This window comes from Falco rusticolus, chromosome 1 (assembly GCF_015220075.1).
Source record: "Falco rusticolus isolate bFalRus1 chromosome 1, bFalRus1.pri, whole genome shotgun sequence".
NCBI lineage: Eukaryota > Metazoa > Chordata > Aves > Falconiformes > Falconidae > Falco > Falco rusticolus.
In genome coordinates, this window is record NC_051187.1 from 121,011,936 (window position 1) to 121,034,489 (window position 22,554).

General features: G+C 40.1%; 1 protein-coding gene across 1 annotated transcript in view; it reads left to right on the forward strand.

Annotated features, from left to right (window-relative positions):
- The window catches only part of ANKRD50 (ankyrin repeat domain 50), a 45,930-nt gene that overhangs the window by 17,606 nt on the left and 5,770 nt on the right, over positions 1–22,554 (forward strand). The window contains exons 3-4 of the mRNA XM_037398273.1: positions 9,661–9,890; positions 18,489–22,036. Of these exons, the coding sequence (XP_037254170.1) occupies positions 9,661–9,890; positions 18,489–22,033 (3,775 nt within the window). The 3' untranslated portion in view covers positions 22,034–22,036. The remainder of the gene's footprint in view (positions 1–9,660; positions 9,891–18,488; positions 22,037–22,554) is intronic.

Consider the following 22,554-nt stretch of genomic DNA (forward strand, 5'->3'; position numbering starts at 1 on the left):
CTGGATGACCTTTCCACCACTAAAGAACACAACTGGGAGAGTTCATGTAGAATAAATTACAATTTTATATTACGTGTTCAGGGAAACGTTTGCATTCTCTCTCCTTTGTTGGTCTTCTCTCTGCCTTTGGTGTGGACACAGATTTTTTGTATGTCAGACTGAGTATAGAACATATTGTATATGTTAGCACATATGGCAAATATATTTCATTTAAAAATAGAGAGTGTTAACCTGCTCGTGGTAGCAGGTGTGTGAATGGTTTTCAGCTACAGTTGTCTGTCCTTTATAATAGCTGAGTTGTTTGCGAACTGTTCTAGGCAGTCCAGCTATTATGCCAAAATATTTGACCTTAAGGTTTCTCTTTTTCTAAGATTTCAAGTAAATCCACCAGTAGATCGGCTGGTAATGCTTTACAGACAAAAATCACCACAATATATTTGTATGAGACAGCAGGAGTTCTCTAATCAATACGCTGTGGCTGGCATGCTCTGTTTACCTGTGAGGGATGGCGCTAGTTCTGCGATAAGCTTTGCTTTGTCTGGCCCGATGGCCTACAGCTAGCTTTGCGCTCTTTGTGGGACTGCAAGTCTGCTTTACGATTACAGATAAAATTCAGGTTGCTACAAGACATTGCAAAATCAGGTACTGAATTGCACAAGACTTGCCTGCTGCTTCTAATTCACTGCTTCAGAAAAGACCAGACCCTAGCTTTATGTCCGTGTACTGTACCTAGAGCTTTCCCAATAGGTGATTCTCAGGTGTTAGGGTTTTTTTTTCTCTTTTCTGCATTCTGCCTCTTCCTTTAACTAACTAGAGCCAGTTTGTCTTTCTGTGCAGCCTGTAAATAAATAATTTACTAGAAACCATAATTATATTATACTGTAGTCCATGAGTGTCTGTAATTCCAGTATTGCACTTTGTCAGAAAATCATAATCAGTTACAGTATACTTTATCATGTTGAAAAATTACAGAATGAGTACCTCAGCAACCTGATAAAATCTGTTGGTATGTACACAGGTGTGCACATGTCAAACTGGGTCGTTTCACTTTTAACATTCTTAGCCATATGTTTTATTTTGCAGCTTTTTAAGTGTGGAAGTGGCCTATGCTTCACAGCCCTTGTATTTCTCAAACATTTCCACTGTTAGTTAAGGGTCCTGTGCGTGTATATATATATTTTTTAAAGGGTGTTTTTACCAGTATGAGCAGCTGGGCGATTAGTAAGCAGCAAAGACCTGTATTGCACAGGCATACATTGCGGGAATTGGGGTGCTATTATACAGAAAGAAGCTGTTGGGCTTGACCATTAGAATTTTCCTTTTAATCATTAGCCAGAATGCATTACGAGGGAGGTAAACAAACTGTTTACTGTCAGTCATCCACAGGACATAAATGCCTTGTCATAGGACAAAGTAAAACTGACTAATGTACAAACAGTACTGCAAGTAACTTGTAAAGATGCTCTAGTTTTGCTTTCGGTGTGAACACAGCTGCTGAAAGTCTTCTTGGAAAGAGGGTAATATTTCTTCAGCTGAGCAGCAGGAACTGTCAGTTTTATTAGAAGTGAAATTTACCTTTTTTTCTTCTATTGTCACCTGTACCCCATATGCAGTTTGGAAAACAAAAGAAAAAAAAAATCTGCTGTTGGTATATGTCTGCCTTTGCTGAAGCTTCTAACAGTCTTTAACCGCTTTTTCTGTACCGGCTTCGTTCTTTTAAATGCAAATTGGAAACTGGGGGGGGGGGATGGACACAGATTTAAGGGATTATATTCTGCTAACCACCCCCAGGTTTATTGTAATACACAAATGAACATGTGTCTGTAAACTCACAAGGCAGTGGGGAGCAGGGTGGGGTATTTGCTGTCACTTGTGAGAATGCTTTAAGTACAGAGGATTAAAAAAAAAAATCCAGTTTTGCATTTTTTTTCTATTCTTATACATTTATTTGTATTCCATGAGCAGCGGAAGTAGTGAAAACCCTATTGTGTATAGATTTGTGCCCTTAGGCACCTGCATCCTTAGGTATCTTGCGATGAGCTGGGTTCCCCTCCGTAATGTCTGTGTAACACAATTTCTTCCCCTTTTCCTGATATGCAGCACCTCCAGCTCTTAACTACCCTAGAGAGACTTCTTCCCTGCGTGTCCCCCAGCAGTGGACTGGGGAAGGTGGAGCTTCTGCTACACCTGATGTAGAGCTGGCAGAGGCAGCGTCAGCCTTCCACTTACTCATTAGGATTTTTGCTTAGGTCTCTGTGTGTGATTTTTAGGCAAAAATCCCACTACTACTTATGTTGCTGGCAAAAATTACTACAACATTATGTAAATATAGCTGGCTTATTTACAGTTTCACTATGTACTTCATTTTCTGTATTTTCTGATACAACATAAATGGAAATGAGTGTCTTAAAAATTAGATGGTGAATTGCTGCAATACATCACGCTGTAAACCACCCATAAGAAAGAAGATGCTTGTCAGCTTTTCTGAAGATTGAGACTAGTGTTTGAAGAATTGTCTGTTTTATTATGTACTAGGTATTGTTAAACCCTTTATAGATAAATATATATATATACACAAAGATATCCATCCAATATATATGTAGGCATGTTCCACCTTTACTTTGATCTTCAATAATTCTTTAGATCAAATACGCAAACAAGCAATTCCCTTGTAAACTCTGAGGCATTCAGGTCTCATACAGAGGACAGCACTGTGTTGTCACTCATATGAAAGGTGAATGTTTTATGAATTTCTGTTGGCAAATTGTTGCCAGTAGAATAATGAATTCAGGGAAAAATCAGTGTGACCTTGATTGCTGATAGCAGTTGGTCAGCTCCACCATGTTGCCGGTTATCACCAAACCTATTCATCCAAGGTATTATGAATACATTTTTTCAGCATATATTTACAGTCCTCAAGGAATTGCTTAAATGCCAAGAAATTACAATCCTCACAGAGTTTGCAGCTATTTTCTGTTACTCTGTGTGATCGTCTACTATTTTTTGTGACAGAATCGTGGCCTTAATATTAACTTAATTGTAAATATCGCATATGAACTGTCTCACTGGCAAGGAATATAACTCTCTTAAAGACTCTGCGTTTCAGAATGGAAAGATGGATTTTTTGGTTTTGGTGGTTTTTTTAAGATGTTCTGTGGGGTTCTCAGCAGGGAGGTGATGGTGAACTCAAGCAGAATGCTAGCTTCCTAACATTTCAGAACTCCCAAAACCAGAGGGTGACAGGTGAGCTGAAGTAGAGCATAAGGGTAACCTTACCTGACAGCAATAAGCATCACTCAGAGCATTTAGCATAATTTTTAAAAATCAGTTTGGGATGTTTGCCTTACTTTTGTTGTACTAGGGTCCTGCAGTGGTGTGTGTTAACTTGCAGCACTGCCAATGACAGATTGTTCTTTCCAGCCTGACAAAATGCAACTTAGGCAGCAGATCCAGCCATGTTCAGCGTGATGATGTTGCACATGGTCCAAAGCAGGACAAGCACACAGCATAGTACTATTAAGAAAAACTTAAGCAGAGCGGGAGAGGACAACATATGCAAAGTCTGAGCGTAAGCTAGCTGCTAGTTGAAAAGTAATTGCTGCTTGCGTGCTTGGGGTAATACGGCTCCTGTCTTGCTAGCCAGCCCAAAGCAACTTGTGTGGGCAAAAGTGTATCCCTGACCTATCTGACAGCATTGGCCTGGTGTGGAAAATAATGTAGTCCCCTGGGCTGGGGGTCTGCTGGGGGAACGTGCTCCATCAGCTGTAGGTCTGCTGGGCTGCGGGCAGGACCTGCTTCCATGGGCAGTTTGGAGCACTGCACCTCTCCGATTGCATTTACACCAATTCAGAGGCTCACTGCAGGCTTGGCCAAAGAAGCAGCAAAGCTTGGAAGGGGACAGTAGGCTTCTCTCTGTAACACTGGTGAAAATGTTACGGTTTTGATCTGTGGATGCAAAATTGATTTCACATTCCACCTTTGCAAGAGTGCAGGTTCCATGCCCACATTCAGAATTAATCCTGAAGCTGACTCCCTAGCTCGAGTTTAGAGAGATTGCCTCCAAACAATCTTATTCAGAGGAAACATCTAATAGATTAAAATGAGGAGGAAAAGTTAACCTCTCAATAATTCAGGAAGGAAGGAAGGGGTGGGGGGAAGAGGTTAATTTAATATGCAGGGATTAGGAATATGTCAAATAGCTGGTGAATTTGCTCAAGGAATCTGGTGTAGAAGCATTTGCAAAAAAGCAAGAGGAGAAAACAAAGCTATGTGTGGGATAATGATACTGTCTGCTTTTTTACAAACTTTCTTTGAAAAGAGCAGAGTTTGTAAATTCCCGATGCAGATCTCTGGCATGGTTCTTGGCATCAGCGACTGTATCTGAAATACAAGTGCTAAACTATAACCAATTGGCAAGAAGGTGACTCAAAAGAGAGTTTGTTAAAGAATTGTCATACTGATGTAAAAAAAAAAAAAGGTAAGAGCCGTAGTAGTAGTTAAGCAGATTTCCAAATCGGTCATTTCTACCATGAAATGTGAAGTATTTCATGTCTTGCTAAAGGTAGCAGCACTTGGAGTCTGACAAATGGAGGGGGAATTTTTTCTTCTTTTCTTTTTTTCTTCTGTTGTGTTTTTTTTTTTTTTCCTCCTTGCTTCTTCTGGATTATTTAGTAGATGAGTTTCATACATCTTTTCCATGTGTTTGTCAGCAGTGAATGCCAGCAGCTGCATAGGGAAGAGGGACCCGTTTTAGGGATAAGCTACGTTCATGCTGTAACAGGCTTTGTAGAATTTAAGTGGGGACACAACTGAATTTCCTATGCACCAAAGATAATCAAATAGGAGGAATGCATTCATAAGTAGCCAGGATTTATAACTTCTTTTGCTCCTAGAACTATTCATTAATTGTTGTTTGGCATTTTTGTTTGCTTTTTTTCTTTTAGCAAGTATGTGCATTCCACTGTGACTGTCTTTTCAGCCTTTGTGGACAATGCTGCTATCTTTCTGCTTTGTTCTGTTGTGCCTTGGTATTTTTGTGGATTCAGTCTAAAAATGTCAAGGATAATCATAAGCAGAACTTCAGCATAGCCTATATATATTCCTTCCATATGTGGAAAATCATGTTTGCATGGGTACAGTCAACTCAGTAGCAATCCTGAAGAATTCTGTGGGATGGTTCGTTGTTCTGAGGACTCCTTATTTGCTAGAGAACATGTAAAACATCTTAGCTCTGCATAAAGAAGTAGTTACATTACATTGCCATTAAAATTAATTCCGTCATTTAAAATGCCTAATTGTGCTGGTTTCTCTAGAGACTTTGTGTTTTTACTAATTAATTTTGTTGTTTTAAATGACAAAATTTTAATTTCAGAAACTTTCTGTAATGATAACCACTTTTATACCTCTATTGAATATAGAAGTTATAAAGATAAAGCTGTTACCCTTTCAGAAGGTAAAGAAAATCAACTTCTAATCTTTTGAGAGGCACTCTGCAAATTAGGCAGTCTGTTACAACAGCCTGTGGATGAATCACCGTTTACGGAAGCACTTTAAGGCATTGATAATTCTGTGTTGATTTATGCAATTCTATGCAAGCAAGAAACTGTAGCATGTAGAGTTATGAAGTCACATTATGGAGGTAAACATAGAATCATTTAGGTTGGAAAAGGCCTTTAAGTTTGATTACAACTGTTAACCCAGCACTGCCAAGTTAGCCACTAAACCATGTCCCTAAGTGCCACATGTACACGTCTTTAAATACTTCCAAGGATGGTGGTTCCACCACCTTCCTGGGAAGCCTGTTCCAAGAATTTTTTCCTAATGTCCAACCTAAACCTCCCCTCTTGTCCCGTCACTTGTTATCTGGGGGAAGAGACCGACCCCCCCCTGCCCACAGCCCCTGTCAGGCAGCTGCAGGGAGCGATCAGGCCCCCCCCGAGCCCCCTCCTCTCCAGGCTGAGCCCCCCCAGGTCCCTCAGCCGCCCCTCACCAGCCCCGTGCCCCAGCCCCTGCCCCAGCCCCTGCCCGGCTCTGGCCACGCTCCAGCCCCTCCATGTCCCTCCTGCAGTGAGGGGCCCAAACCCCAACACAGGGTTCCAGGGGCGGCCTCGCCGGCGCCGGGCACAGGGGGACGGGCGCTGCCCTGCTCCTGCTGGCCATGCCATTTCAGATGCAAGCCGGGATGCTGCCGGCCGCCTTGGCCACCTGGGCACACCGCTGGCTCATGTCCAGCCGGCTGTTGACCGGCACCCCCAGGTCCTTTCCCACCCGGCAGCTTTCCAGCCGCTCTGCCCCAAGCCCGTAGTGTTGTGTGGGGGTGTTGTGACCCAAGGGCAGGACCCGGCACTTCTCCTTGCTGGAGCTCATGCAGTCGGCCTTGGCCCATGGGTCCAGCCTGTCCGGACCCCTCTGCAGAGCCTTCCTGCCCTCCAGCAGATCCCCAGCTTGGTGGTGTCTGCAAGCTGACTGAGAGTACACTCAATCCCTTCATCCAGATTGTCGATAATGATGTTAAACAGGACTGGCACCAGTGCTGAGCCCTGGGGAACACCCCTTGTGACCAGCTGCCAACTGGATGTAACTCTGTTTACCACCAGTCCTTGAGCTTGGCCATCCAGCCAGTTTTTTTATGCAGCAAAGAGGCGTAGACCCATCCAAGTCATGAGCAGCTGGTTTCTCCAGGAGAATGCTGTGGGAAACTGTGTCAAAGGCTTTGCTAAAGTCTGTTTCCCTCATCCACTAGATGGGTCATCTTGTTGTAAAAAGCCATCAGGTTAGTCAAGCAGGACCTGCCTTTCACGAACCCATGCTGGCTGGGCCCGGTCCCCCAGTTGTCACATAACATGACTTCTGGCAAATTAACACAGCACTTACTGCCTCTACAAAGTTTCACTATTATGTTACTTGGCATCTACTCTGAACTCAAGAGATATAAAATTTCTAGGAAGAACAGAAGTTATCGGACAGTTTCTACGGGCACTTTAAGAGAAAGTCTTAACAAAGTCTTGTCAATGTCACCCTTGTAATAATACTGCTGTAAGTTGGGAGAAATCATTGTGCCTCCTTTCTTATATCCATATGTATACATGCCTGTGTTTTTCCTAGTGGAATTTAAGCTATGTTAAGGTTCAGAAATCCAAGTATTATGAAGTGGAAGGAAGCAAAGCACAGGGAGACGAAGGGTCTGCAGGACAGCTTTCTATGAAGAACTGTCAGTATGCTAGGACTTCTGCCTGGAAAGAAGTGGCTCAGAGAGGCTGTGGTACAAGTCAGATTACAAATGGCATGGAGAGGGTGAATATGACATAATCGCTCACCATCCCTTCCAGTCCAGAAGCTGAAAGGTATCATGTTAAACAGGGAGGTTTTGGATTTTAAACCACAAAAGGAAGACCTTTGTTCATGCAGTGTGTAGCTAAGCTGCGGAAGGCCTTGCCGTGGGATGTTGTATGTGCCGAAGGCTTAGATCGGTTCATAGATTTAGGCAAACCTGGTCGGTTAAGGGACATTAAATGCGAAGGCTGAATCCCTGGTTCAGAAAGTCCCTGGAAGCACTGCTGGCTGCAGTCCCTGAGGGTTCTGGGAAGATGTGGCTTACTGCTTGCCTGCTGCTTACATTATTCCTTAGATGTCTGTTTTCAACCCTGTTTGGAGGCAGGGTGAACCTTTTGATTTAACCTACTACAGCCAGCTGCTACTTACTGCAGGAATTAAGCAGAATCATTTGAGACCCTTTTCCGAGACCTGTCAGTTAGCTTTTCTTGGTGGCATTCCCAACAGGTAAATCCTGACACAAGAACATTGTTGGATGCTCCTAAGGTATTTTGGTAGGCACTTCATTAGGGTCACACAGATTTTAAGTGAGATTTTAATTTGAGATACCATTACCATTTCTTCATATTCCTAGTAACATTCATACTCAAAAAGTGATTTCTTATAGAGGGCTATGTGAAAAAAAAATTGGTTTTGATAGAAAAAATAATGTTGCAGGGAAAATGCCTTGACATAAATAGCTGAGGGGGCAAGGCAGCATTCTGGTGGGGGAAGGGGTGGAAAATGTGGTCATTTCCAACTGCCTCCTTTCATTGTGGGATTGGCATCACTTAGGAAAGTAATTTTAACCTTATGGCTACTTTAATTTCCTGTTCTGTAAATGGGTAGCTGCTTAACTTCCCAGCTTAGTGAACAGTGATTTTAGTTGTACTTCAGGCACCTTCTGGAAGAGTAGCTAGCTATGGAAGTACCGAAGAATTCTCGGTAGTCTTGTGCATAAAAGGGGGTGCTTTCAGAACACAAGTATTTTGTCCTTCCTTTTTATACCTTTATACCTTTGGGAAAATTTTTCCAAGTGTAAGAGATCACCTAGTCTGCTCTGCTAGATTCTGCTGTTACTGTTGGGCATGCACCATTCTGTTTCCATTTCTTCTCAGTCAGAAAACCAGAAAATAACAAACCTTCCACTAACAGGGCTTACGAATTATGTCTGAAGTGGGTTGTGTTCTTCCAGGCAACATCTGCCTATATTCCTGTTTGAATGCTTGGTAGGTCAGAATGTGTTGATCAAAGTCTTCTGAAGAAAAATTGGTTCGGTAAAACAGATGAAGAAAGATTATTACTGGCTTGAGTAAAACAAAAAATACTTCTGATGTGCATGCTTCCTGGACATGTGTAAATAATAAATCTACAAAAGAGAGTAAACTGTTAGGTACAATTTTTTTTCCACCTTGTTTCATTTTCTGAATCTTTCTACTATGAAGTCAAAGTTTTACTTGCCAATGTGTTTAAAGATAATTTACTCAGTGAAACTTAGGAGCCTAAAGCATTATGAAGTTTCACAAAAAATAGTAGCGTAGTGTGGAAATACTGGATAGATGCGTGACAGTTACGTAGTAGCTATTTAAAAATACTTTTAAGTGCTGAGTTAGATATATTTTAAAGGAGTACCATTAAGGGTGGCAACAATACGTGCAAATTTTAGTGTTTTGGTTGCACAATCAGATGCATTGGTATAGATGCTATGCATCCTCAGCATGCTATAATCCTCTTCCAGTAATATGAACTTGGTAACTTCAATATAAATAAAAACTAATACGTCAAAGTCACTACCAAATGCTTCAGTTTGCTACTAAATTAATTTGCATTTCATTTGTGAAGGTATGGCAGAAATTCTGTTCTTTGTAAAACTGTTAGGTGTTCAGACTTGAACTCTAAGCTTTGATATTTTGTGTGTCTTTTAGACTTCTGTTTCATGACCAGCTATTGTTTACTATTGGTTTCTGATAAGCAATAGCAGCTTTGGCAGAGGCAACAGTAATGAAGTTCTTAAACTTTAGGCCAGGTAGCTTCTTTCGTAGTGAAGTAACATTTTTCTAAATCTTCTAAGGAGTCTTGAACAACATTACATTGTTTTAAAGAATTGTTATAAATTACAAGTTCATTAAAAAGTAATACTGCCTAAGCAGGAATTACGTCACTGACTGTTCAAACTGTTAGTTCAGTCTACCTCAGTATTTTCTGTGTTATTGAAAAAACTTCTTTAGACTGTTTAAAAAATAGCTTTGCATCTTAACTTGATCATAGCTTCAACTTGAATGACTACATAGTACTCAATATATTGTTAAGTGCATTTAAAAGACTGATGGTGTTTCATGTTCCTTACAGGTGCATTCTGCTCCCTCTCTTGGGAATGAAGCCCCCTCAGCAGAGCCTCTTCCTGCTCATAGATTCAGTCGATGAGGGCTGTAACGTTTCCGAAGGTGAACAAACTTCTACGAGTTTATCTGGAACAATAGCGGAGCTTTTAGCTGGCCACTTTGAGTTCTTCCCTCCCTGGCTGCTCCTTCTGTGTTCTGCCCGCAAGCAGAGTAAAGCTGTTACAAAAATGTTTACAGGTGAGTACAGGGCATAGGAGGTGTTTGTCACCTGTGCCTGTAACTAAGTACGTAGTACTTACATGACCCTTGGTGATGCTTGAAAGCGCTGATGCATGCTTAGTTCTAAAAATGACAGTCACAAAAATGACAGTTCTAAATAACACACATTCCAGTTTACTGAAGATTGTAGAAAGCTTGAATCAGCCAAGTATTTTAGAGGTAAATTCTGTCTTTGCAATACATCTGCAAGGAATATGGCTGCTTTGAGTTTTCTCTTGCTTTGCTAGCTTTAAAAAGCTTTGAAACAGTGTAGGTGATGTCTAAGTATGTCAGCTGCATACACCCATTACTTACAACCTCAAAAGATATTTTTTTTTCATCTCCTATTAAAATCGTTCCCCTTATTTTCAGAAAGCAGGGAGTAATCTTGGAAGGTGCAACTTGAGAGGGGAGCAGTGTAGATGTAGATTCTTGGAGAATATTTTTGGCCAAGGTTGCACAGTAAAAAAATTCTTTACAGCTTCTTCATCTAAGCTTTACTGTGTCATGAGAGCATTTCTTCACTATAATGACATTGTTACTGGAAGTTCTCTGAAACTTAATAAAGGGTGATATCTAGACTGGATTCCAGACCTATGTATAAAGCCTGTGTGTATTAAGGGTACAATTAGGACAAAAATGTGATTATTAGAACATAGACCCATAGGCTTGCCTGCTTCCACGGTGGCTAAAGGTCAATGGGATAATTGCATTTTGGAATGAAGTACTGTATTAATCAGTGGCAGACGTGAAGATTGGTATTTGAAAGTATGTGAGAACTAAAGGAAACTTTGGGGTAGCTTCACAGGGATCCTTTGGACATTCATATGGGAATAGTTTTGTCAAGGCTTGGCTGATTAGATACGTTGTCATTGCCAAAAAAACAGACAAAACTTTTTTCAGAGCAGTTTTATTTCCTTTCCATTGAATCATATAATGTTTCAAACTAGTCCTAAAAAATTGCTGTTGTCTTCTAAGTATGTTTCCAGATGGAATTCCTGATGGGAAAAATCAGCAGAACTAATGGATATGCCTTTAAAGTAAATTTAATTTGAATAAGTTAACTTCTCATTTCCACGGAGAATGACTTGATGAATAGCATAAAGGAAGTTGGCTTCTGATATTATAATCCCACCTTCGCTGTGGAAGAGGTACAGCAAAGAAAGAATGAATCCTGAAATAATTGGATGCAAACTGAGAAGAAATGTTAGGGTCTGTTTGGAGGAAGTGGCGTTTCCACTTTTTTCACAGAAAACTGTGACGTTACAGCCAATGCGGCGGTTGCCTGCTTTATACACGGTTGGCTGATTTTCCTGTTTAGAGCTGATATTCAAGTTCATTAAAGGTATAGTGAGGATGTGAGGAGCATGGCTGAAGCTTCTATGAACTTCAGATACATTGCAACTTTGTGTTGTAAAACTTGAGATAATGTTGATTTCTTTTCTGGTTGTAACCTGAAAAGGCTAGACTGTCATTAACACTTCTAATGGGGCAAACTCTTTTCCTCCTTTGTGGTATTTGAATATTTACTCTTCGCCAAGCCAATTTATAAAGCCATTTCATTGGTGGGCAGGCAGAATTCAAGATCAACAATAAGTATTTTTTGGACTCGTGACTGAAGAAATAAAACGTGTATAATGTGCACTGCACTCTGGGACACTATCATACTGAATTTCTAATACTTCCGACCTCCCAGCAAATCAATGTTTCCAACCATAATGATAATATAATCACTGTACATTTTCTTCAAATGTGTTTCTTTAATTTGGAACCAAAAAAAAAATCAGTTACAGTGAAACTCAGTAAGATAGATTGGAATCCCTTTGGGATTATTTTGGGAAAATGTGTCCCATCTGTATTTTTTTTCTGTTAAAAATTTTAGAATACAATATAAAACACATATGAACCAATATTGTTTACTATCAGTTTGTATCATTTTTCACTTAAAATTTTCATGCAGTGAAAACTTCTTCCAAGTATCTGCTGAAATGAGAGCTAAACCTATTTGTCAGAAAGTCTTATAATGACTGGGAGCAGGATTGCTGCAGTGGCCTGGTCCCGAGTGCTCTTTTTTGGGTGTCCAGTACAGATGACAGTTGTGCAAGCATATCTCCCTAGCCAAAAATAGTGAAGATGATGTGGAAGAAAGAGTGCAGTATTTCTCATCCACTGTCACCTTGCCACTGCCAGTGGTGAATATATCATCCCTACCACTGTAAGAATGAGAAAAGGAGGAGGGGTGTTTATTCTGATGCTCTTTGTTCCTTCACTTTTGTTGGTGACTTCTGAAAATTGAGTATTTGTGCCTGCATCTTGTGTAGCTTGTGTTCTGGGACCTTCTGTATTCCCAGATTCTGTAGTAGCACAATGTGCTTCAGATTTTTTTCCCGTTATTGAGATTCTCAGCTTTCATTAATTTAAAAAAAAAAAAAAAAGAAAAGAAAAGAAAAAAAAAAAGGTTTTGCCTCTTGTGGCTGCAGAGACAACCTCAAAAATATGAACCAAATGTAAAATGATGCCTGCATGAGTCTGCGGTCACCCTCCACAGTGAGCAAAAGCCAGCCAATTGAGTAAAAAAGGAGGGGAACAGATAATGTGTGTCCTCCTGCCTTCTCTTGCGTGTGCGCTTTTACCAACTGCCACATCATGCCTGTTTGTTTTTATTGTGGACCTTTGCCCTAAATTTAATAATTCTGTGTTGTGCCCATAATTATCCACATTATCTCCCATGCCATTGTTTGCTATCATTTGGCTACCAGTATGGACAGTCAAGCAGCTACATTAAACATAGTCATTCTAATCTTTGTATTAACATGTCAGAAAAATTTTCTTTCTGTATCTCAATAACTAAAGTCCTCTAATGTGAAAGTGGTGCAGAACATACAATTTTATTTTTTTTATGCATGAGCTAATCAGCTAATAAAAATGCTTCTTTGAAAATGAGGCTAAATCTTGAAAGCATAGCTGTTGTTCTTACAAAACTAAATTCCTTTTTTAAAGATCTATCATATTAGTTTAAAAAACTTTAGGCATTTTAAAATAAGGTATTTTATGTAGATATACCTTTGAGTGAAAAGCAGGTAATTTCTCATTAACAGCATAAAGTTAAATAGACAAAAGTGCATATGTACAAATGCTCTGTTCATTGGTTCAAATAGACTTTTTTAAATAGGCATTTACTTAATTTCTTCTTCTTTGCTACACGTATAAATCAAGTATCTGTGGCATCTGGCTTGATTATAGCCCTCAATTGAACACTGACATTCTTCATCCAAAGAATTCCATGTCAAGTGTGGGGCATGAGTGCACCAGTGTGGTAAAGCCCATGCAGATGTCACATCTCAGGGAGCCAGTTTCCATAAAGTTAATGTTAGATACGAGAAAGATACTGGAAAATACAGTAAGAAGAATCAAAAACGGGATGTGAAAGGGTTCAGTTTAGTCTCAGAGGGAGCTTCATTTCCATTCTTAAAATCCCTAGGCAAAAGCAAGCAATCCGTCATTCATTTTTCACTCTTCCTTTTCTCTATCATGCAATTCCAGACGGCTAGATATTATTAAGAGCTGATATTTATCCAAATTTATGCCGGATTAGAAATCTTGGGAGCATAGGTCTTTTCCATATTGCTGCTGTTTGCTGGTTCTGGTCTGAAAAGATGTGGAGCGTTAGGTTGTGGGTTTTTTTCTTGTAGCCTTTCTGAAAATTAAGAAGTGAAAATATGAAAACTTCAGAGAAATGTAGTAAAAATCACAACCCAGAAAACTCATCCTGCTTGGTAATTGAAGCTACTGAGGTAGTCATATTGCTGAATCCCGAAATTAAATCAGTTGCCTGAACCTTTTCTCATTAGCTGCCATTCCAGAAAATACACGGCAGGAGCCCACACCCAAGAGAGATTGCTTTAAAAAAGAAATTCTAAGTTGTCCTCTGAGTTTTCTTAGTAGGTTGGAATTTAGTTGGGTGATATCATTGTGCTTTAAAGTCTTTGTGGGGATTGAATTTTTACTGTAAAACGTAATTTTTATATATTTATGTACTTGTAAAATTTACTTCTATGATCTTAAAGCTTCGGAAAAGTTTATTTGTTGTTTTGGTTTGGGTTTTGGAAAAAAATATTTGGAAGGCTTGGGAAATAAACTGGGAGTTTTTAATTACTGTTTTCTTTCCTCTCATGACTGCTTTCTTCTGATTACCGCTTTGGAAACATGATCCCAGGGAAATTCATATTTCCTAGTAAAAGGTTGTATGGGAATTTTTAACTTAATCTGCTTTGTAATTAAAGAGGAAAGACTAAATTGTTTTAAATCGACTGTTACCTGTAAATCTTAACTAAATAAATGTCTGTGCAATGACACGGACAAGTGAGAGCAGCAGATTTCAGCCTCAGTGGCTCTTAGCTTCTGGGGTAGACGCAGTGAAATGTGTAACACGTAGTATGCTGCAAATGCACTAAGAGCTGTGTGCTGCTTGCATTTTCAGGTGCATTTTACTCTGCTGGATACGTTACTCTTTTTGAGCAATAAACGGCCATAGAAATACCTAATTAAATATATGCTTAGATCAGCAGTGTAAATTATTAATGCCAGAACATTGCCATGTGTGTAATCATTTAAATTACTTTGAAGTTAACAATTCAATTAAATGAAATATATTAAAATGTATTAAATTTTTTTGTAATATACTTATGTGAATGTATTTAAAGGTATGAAAGTAGAAGGATATTTTTAAGTATTTACGGGAACCTGCTAGTTAATAGCTTATTTGTTATTATTAAAGTTTGAAAAGGTTGACATACTGTGGAAGTCTTTATGTAGCCAAGATACTTTTTTTTCCCTTTGAATGACCTTATATCTTGCCAAGAAATACATTTGGAACTGATTTGTTTACAGAACTGCCAGGAATTTAATAAATCAGGAAAATCCATATTGGAGCTCCCATTGGGTTGAAAGTGATGTGTTATAAGAAAAATTTTAACAATGCAAAAAGCAGGGTCGTGGGACTGCAACTTCTGTCTGCTGCACTCCTGTTTTGCTGAGCTTAAGTAGTTCATGGGAATGCATCTGAAACAAAATGAGCTTTCTCTTAATGTTTTGGTGCTGCTTGTCCATGAAAGTGACTTATTGTATCTGGTAGGGTTGAAAAGCAAGTTTGCAGGATCTTTGTTTGGAAATGTAAAATGACCTCATTTAGATAGAGGTTTGGGAAAAAAAACCATGGCTTTGTTTTCCTGCTTCAAGCTAGCAATGAGAATTTGAGATTTAAAAAAATATAAATAATTCTATCTTATGTGGCCTTTTTTTGAATTATTTGCTTATTATGGTATAGCGTGCAGTGGTTAAAATTAACAACCTGTTTCTGTTCAAAAGTCTGTTACAATGGCCATTTGTTAATCTCAGCACTTAAAGAGCATATCATCCCTGGGATGTGCAAAGATCTGTATGAGTGTAGTATGCTTCTTGCTATACAAACTTGTCTTCAAATATAATATATAGGATCTCATTATCAAGGGCTATTTGGAAATTTGCAAAAGAAAAGAAACAGGTTTTAGCTTCTGTGAATATACAGCTTCTGAACATACAACCAATCAATTTGTTTGAGTTACTGACTTCTGGAATGTTTACTGCTCTGAAGTCTTCTGAAATGTATTTGCTTGGCTGAGGTGTTTTGATATTTGGTATGTCTCAGGTAAGTACAGAGCAGGCTGTATTTTTAACCCTAACATGGAACAAAGTAATGATACAGCCTCATTTAAAGGGGAGAAACCTAACAACAAACACACAAACACTTCCCTTTTTACTTTTTTTTGGAGGGCTTGGGTTTGTTGTTTTTTTTTATCACATCTGAAATGGTTTTGTTCACTTTCCCACCCATCTTGGGAAGCAAAATGAAAAATAGCATTTGAAGAACACTGCAAGATAAGCAAGATTTTGCTTTTGAAAAACACAGACAGGGACTGAGACAAACAGTTATCACTCCGCAGGTTTTCATGTGAAGGCCGGGAGTCAAGGGAGGTGTAGTCATTAGGCAGCACTGAACACCAGCTGAAATCTCAGACTTGCTGTCATGCGAGTCAGTCAGGGGTTTTCTTGTGTGTGGGGGGAATCAACTACTGAAAAAACACTTGAGTGATGTAAAAATAACGTATCAGAAGGAAGGATGTGGGCATGCAGTTAGTGTGAGATTGGAGGTGGTGTGAGCAGAGTCACTTAGTACTAAACACATTGAGAAGGCGTTTGCAGAGCTCTCTACCTGTCCAGCCAAGTGAGAGATACAAATCTTTACTGGGAGAAGCAGAGAGGTTCAAAGAACTGGAAGGTGAGCGAATGTAGTGGTTGCATTTGCTCTGAATCGAGCAAAACAGAGCTGTTGCCTGCACATGAGACAACCAAAGGGACACTTGTCTCTATTTACAGCTCTGTGTATGCATGCGACTGGGAATGCACGCACCAAGCGATGCCCTGGGTTTTACTCCTCTGTTTTCACTTCTGGATCTTCTGAAGGATCATAACCTGGAAACAGTCTTTCTCTTGAAGTGGAAGCTTGGGATCTGCAGAATCGCAGGGCACTGTCTGTTCTTACTCAAAAGAGTTTCTTATTTGGCTTATTTGTGAAAATTAAGGGCTCTACAAAGTTACATACACAATATTTTAATCAAATGCATAGTTAATCAATTAATTATGCCATTCTGCAGGTCAGGTTAGGACAATACTTGAAGTTGTGATAAATTATGGTGATTCTCTTGAGAGAAAAAAAAATGCCTCTGCAGAATGAAGAAAGATCCCCCTCAAATAATTAATTTCTGCCTCCTGGCCTTCTCATTCAAAAATCTTCAATTAGACAATCTTATTAGTGTAGTCTTAGCCTGAGAAGTTGCTGCGCGAAAGTGTCCTGTTCAGTGATTTTATTCTGGGGAGAAGTATGATTTTGTTTTAAATATTCTATTGATTTAATCTTGTTAGATTTGTAATGCTACCATAATGAATAAGGGAAGCAGAAATACTGTAGTAACACTGCCATAGTTTGCCTCTCAGTCCTAATCTATTGTGTTTGTACAGTGCTCATGTAGACTACACAGTTAACAGAGTGACCATAATGTGACATTCAGAACCTCTGCTGAAGATACCCGGGAACAAAAAATTTAGTGTTCTTATCAGGCTGAATTGTCAGTCGGAACGAGTTCACAGACTGAGCAGCTCGATCCACAGAATGTTTAAAGACAATAAAAAACTAGATCTGAAAGTAACATTCTTCAGGGTCTCAATTCAAATTGTTTCGTGGAGATGGGACCAAAATTGCATTGAATGCACTGCTCTGTGGTTGCTTTTCCTTCAGTACAATTTGGAGGCTAGGAACTGCATTGGTTTGAAAAGCAAAGTTGGGGTTTTTATGACTAGCTGAGCTGACTGTAAGGAAATGTGTGCGGTCTGCTACACTGGAGGAAGAGATTACAGCCTGTCCCTGGAGAAGGGAGGTACAGCTCTGGCCTAAAACACGGTAGTTTAAGCTGCTGTGCCTGTGACCTCTGCGGTTTTCCCATAGCTTCCAGAAAAGTAGTGTTCCAACAATGTAACACGTAATATGTCATTAATCAAAAAGGGTAGGTCTTCGTCACATGCTTAACTTGGCACTACCAAAGCAAATGTCTTTAATGACAGAGATAGCCCTGTAGTCCATACAACTAAATCTTCGTTCCACCTCATTCTTCAGAGCCTTACGGCCACCAAGGTTGCCCTAGGGACTTCTTAGCACATGTGAAGAACAGTTTTCTTTGGTTTGGGCAGAAGGCCGCATACGTGTGCATGTGTAGGGAGATGTACATGGTATGCATGTATGAAATAATTTCCTTTTTTCCTCTAAAGAGTAAACGGATTGCAAAAACAATGAGATCATATGACTGTGAGAAAACCTGTTTCCTTATACAATGAGTCACCTACCAAAGAACCAGCGTATTTATCTGAAACTCAGTCCTTATTTGAAAAAATTAGGTAATTTTCAGTGCGCAGAGTGTAAAGAAATTTAAAACTATTTTTGAGTGTCTTTCTCTCCTGTATCATAAAACTTTTTTAAAGAAACTAACATGGTCAAGTTAGAGATTTATGTACATTTCATCATGCATGTGCACCAGGTGCGAATAACATCTTCTATAATTATATTAATATAATAGTCATCGTAAACTAAATAGCTGAAAATTATTTGGAATTCCATTGTTAACCACATTGGAGAAGGGATTATTCCTTTAATAATTTAATAATACTTAATAATCCTATTTTGGTTGCAGTTTTAGTGGTTTTGCTTCAGTATTTGGTATTAGTCAAAGTAGACACACAATGCCTGATTCAAAGGGATCTTGGAAATTTTCTTCATTAGTAGCATTTATTCTTATATAGTAGATGATGATAAAAATGTGTCTATAATCAAAGTTCTCTGCTATTATTATTCATTTACATTCACTATGTGTACACACAAAATGTATTATTATGGATGTTCCCTACCCAGAAATGTCTGTTTTTTTTTTTTAACACTGAGTTCAGCAAAACTAGGTCAGAAATAATAATAACTTTCTTCCCTTTTAATAGGTTTTCGAAAAATAAGTCTGGATGATCTGCGAAAGGCTTATATTGTGAAAGATGTGCAACAATATATTCTGCATCGTTTAGATCAGGAAGAAGCACTGAGACAACATCTCACAAAAGAAACTGCAGAAATGCTGAATCAGCTCCACATCAAAAGCAGTGGTTGCTTTTTGTATCTGGAACGTGTCCTAGATGGAGTTGTGGAGAATTTTATTATGTTACGAGAGATCCGTGATATTCCAGGAACGTTAAACGGCTTATACCTTTGGCTCTGTCAGAGACTTTTTGTGAGAAAACAGTTTGCAAAGGTCCAGCCTATTCTTAACGTAATTCTTGCAGCCTGTAGGCCATTAACCACAACGGAACTGTATCATGCAGTGTGGACCAAAAATATGACATTGACGATGGAAGACTTTCAACGCAAATTGGATGTCCTGTCAAAAGTCCTTATTGATGGACTTGGAAATACCAAAATCTTGTTTCATTACAGTTTTGCAGAATGGTTGCTAGATGTAAAGCACTGTACGCAGAAATACTTATGTAACGCAGCAGAGGGACACAGAATGCTGGCAATGAGCTACACTTGCCGAGCAAAGGATTTAACGCCGTTAGAAGCTCAAGAGTTTGCATTGCATCTAATTAATTCAAATTTACAGTTAGAGACTTCAGAGCTGGCTTTATGGATGATATGGAATGGCACACCTGTCAAAGACTCTCTGTCAACCCTAATTCCTAAAGAACAAGAAGTCTTGCAGCTGCTGGTAAAAGCTGGTGCTCACGTCAACAGTGAAGATGACCGCACATCTTGCATTGTTCGGCAGGCTCTGGAGAGAGAAGATTCCATTCGCACCTTGCTAGACAACGGAGCATCGGTAAACCAGTGCGATTCCAATGGGAGAACGCTCTTGGCCAATGCAGCGTACAGTGGCAATCTTGATGTCGTTAACTTACTGGTTTCAAGGGGAGCAGATTTAGAGATAGAAGATACTCATGGGCAAACAGCACTTACCTTAGCTGCTCGGCAGGGCCATACCAAGGTTGTCAATTGTTTGATCGGATGTGGGGCTAACGTTAATCACACCGATCATGACGGTTGGACGGCATTGCGATCTGCAGCATGGGGTGGGCACACGGAGGTGGTTTCTGCGCTCCTTTACGCTGGAGTCAAAGTGGACTGTGCAGACGCTGATAGTCGAACGGCACTGAGAGCAGCAGCCTGGGGAGGACATGAAGATATTGTGTTGAATCTGCTTCAACATGGTGCTGAAGTTAATAAAGCTGATAATGAGGGCAGAACAGCTTTGATTGCAGCTGCATACATGGGGCATAAAGAGATCGTGGAGCACCTGCTGGATCATGGTGCAGAGGTGAACCATGAGGATGTGGATGGAAGGACTGCGCTGTCTGTCGCTGCCCTTTGTGTACCAGCCAGTAAGGGACATGCCTCAGTGGTTAGTCTTCTTATTGACCGTGGTGCTGAAGTTGACCATTGTGATAAAGATGGCATGACTCCACTGCTGGTAGCTGCATATGAAGGACATGTAGATGTTGTTGATCTGCTTCTAGAAGGAGGAGCTGACGTTGATCACACAGACAACAATGGTCGTACACCGCTTCTGGCAGCAGCCTCCATGGGCCACGCTTCGGTTGTGAATACGCTCCTATTTTGGGGTGCAGCTGTTGATAGCATTGATAGTGAGGGGAGAACGGTTCTGAGCATAGCATCTGCACAAGGCAATGTTGAAGTAGTACGGACTCTGCTGGACAGGGGGCTAGATGAAAATCATAGAGATGATGCGGGCTGGACACCTTTGCATATGGCAGCTTTTGAAGGTCACAGGTTGATATGTGAAGCTCTGATAGAACAAGGTGCTAGGACAAATGAAATTGATAATGATGGGCGTATACCTTTCATATTAGCTGCACAAGAAGGTCACTATGATTGTGTGCAGATATTACTGGAAAATAAATCCAACATTGATCAGAGAGGCTATGATGGGAGAAACGCTCTCCGGGTTGCTGCTTTAGAAGGTCACAGAGATATAGTTGAACTACTGCTCAGCCACGGGGCAGATGTAAACTACAAAGATGCTGATGGCCGGCCAACACTTTATATCTTAGCATTAGAAAACCAGCTTACGATGGCTGAGTATTTTTTAGAAAATGGTGCAAACGTAGAAGCAAGTGATGCTGAGGGACGAACAGCGCTCCATGTTTCCTGCTGGCAGGGCCATTTGGAGATGGTACAGGTGCTGATAACATACCATGCTGATGTGAATGCTGCAGATAATGAGAAGAGATCTGCTTTGCAGTCTGCTGCATGGCAAGGTCATGTGAAGGTAGTGCAGCTTCTCATTGAGCATGGAGCTCTGGTTGACCATACGTGTAATCAAGGTGCTACTGGACTCTGCATTGCAGCCCAAGAAGGGCACATTGACGTTGTCCAGATATTACTGGAGCATGGTGCCGATCCAAATCATGCTGACCAGTTTGGGCGCACTGCTATGCGTGTTGCAGCTAAAAATGGACACTCTCAGATTATTAAATTACTGGAAAAATATGGTGCATCTACTCTGAATGGTTGCACTCCATCTCCAGTCCACACAATGGAGCAAAAACCCTTACAGTCAGTCTCCTCTAAAATGCAGTCATTAACGATGAAGTCCAATAGTTCAGGGAGTACTGGTGGAGATATGCAGCCTAGTATGCGTGGCTTATCTAACGGGCCTGCTCATGCCTTCAGTTCTCCTTCTGAGTCGCCTGATTCTACGGTTGACCGTCAGAAGTCATCTTTATCAAACAACTCCCTGAAGAGTTCCAAGAATTCTTCTCTCCGCACCACATCATCGACTGCAACGGCTCAAACGGTGCCTATTGATAGTTTCCACAGCCTGTCATTCACAGAGCAAATACAGCAGCATTCCCTGCCACGCAGCAGGAGTAGGCAGTCTATTGTTTCTCCTTCTTCCACGACTCATTCCCTAGGTCAAAATCATAATTCACCAAGTAGTGAATTTGAATGGAGCCAAGTAAAACCTAGTTTGAAATCGACTAAAGCTAACAAAGGGGGGAAAACGGACAACGCCAGCAAATCTGGGTCGGCTGGAAAAAAAATAAAACAAAATAGTTCCTCCCAGCCAAAAGTGTTAGAGTATGAAATGACTCAGTTTGATAAACGAGTACCTATTGCCAAATCTGGGACAAGTGTGCCACTTAAATCAATGCCGGCAGAGCCACAGTGCAAAATTTTGGTCCCGCCAGCTCAGCAAGAAGTTGGTCGATCTCAGCAACAGTTCCTGATTCACCAACAGAGTGGAGAACAGAAGAAGAGAAATGGAATTATGACGAATCCAAATTACCATCTTCAGAGCAATCAGGTTTTTCTCGGTAGGGTTTCTGTCCCACGAACAGTGCAGGATAGAGGGCATCAGGAAGTACTGGAAGGCTATCCTCCTGCAGAGACAGAACTCAGCCTTAAGCAAGCCTTAAAACTTCAGATTGAAGGTAGCGACCCAAGTTTCAACTACAAGAAGGAAACACCATTATAGAAGGTAACCTATCCAGGCACAAAGGAAGCAAACGCATGTATTTCATAACGTGCATTTTAAATACACTAAAATTACCTTTCGTTGCCATTTAGCATCATAATTGCTTTCATGGTGAAGACCATGAATATTAAGAACCTAACCTGGCGAGTATTTGTTTTACTGTAATTTCAAAGCACCAGCTGTAAAGGAATTGGATCACCGTCATATTTTCTGTTGAATTCTGATTGCTCAAATCATACCCCCTGTCTATCATATGTGACCAACTAAAACAGCAGGTTTCATGCAGATTTGATTTGGAACTCTCTTTTCAAGCATAAGGACAGCCGGGAATTTTAATATGTGATATTTTCATATACAGTAATTATTTCATTATTTACAAAATTGCTTTTGGGGAAGCTTCTGAACATTGTTTTAAGTTGCAGGCAACCACTTTTGCGAGTTTGGATTTTAAGTGTGAAATCTCAGTAGCGTAATTGTCTATAAATTAAAAAGTTAAAATACTGCACTAAAGCTTTGATTTT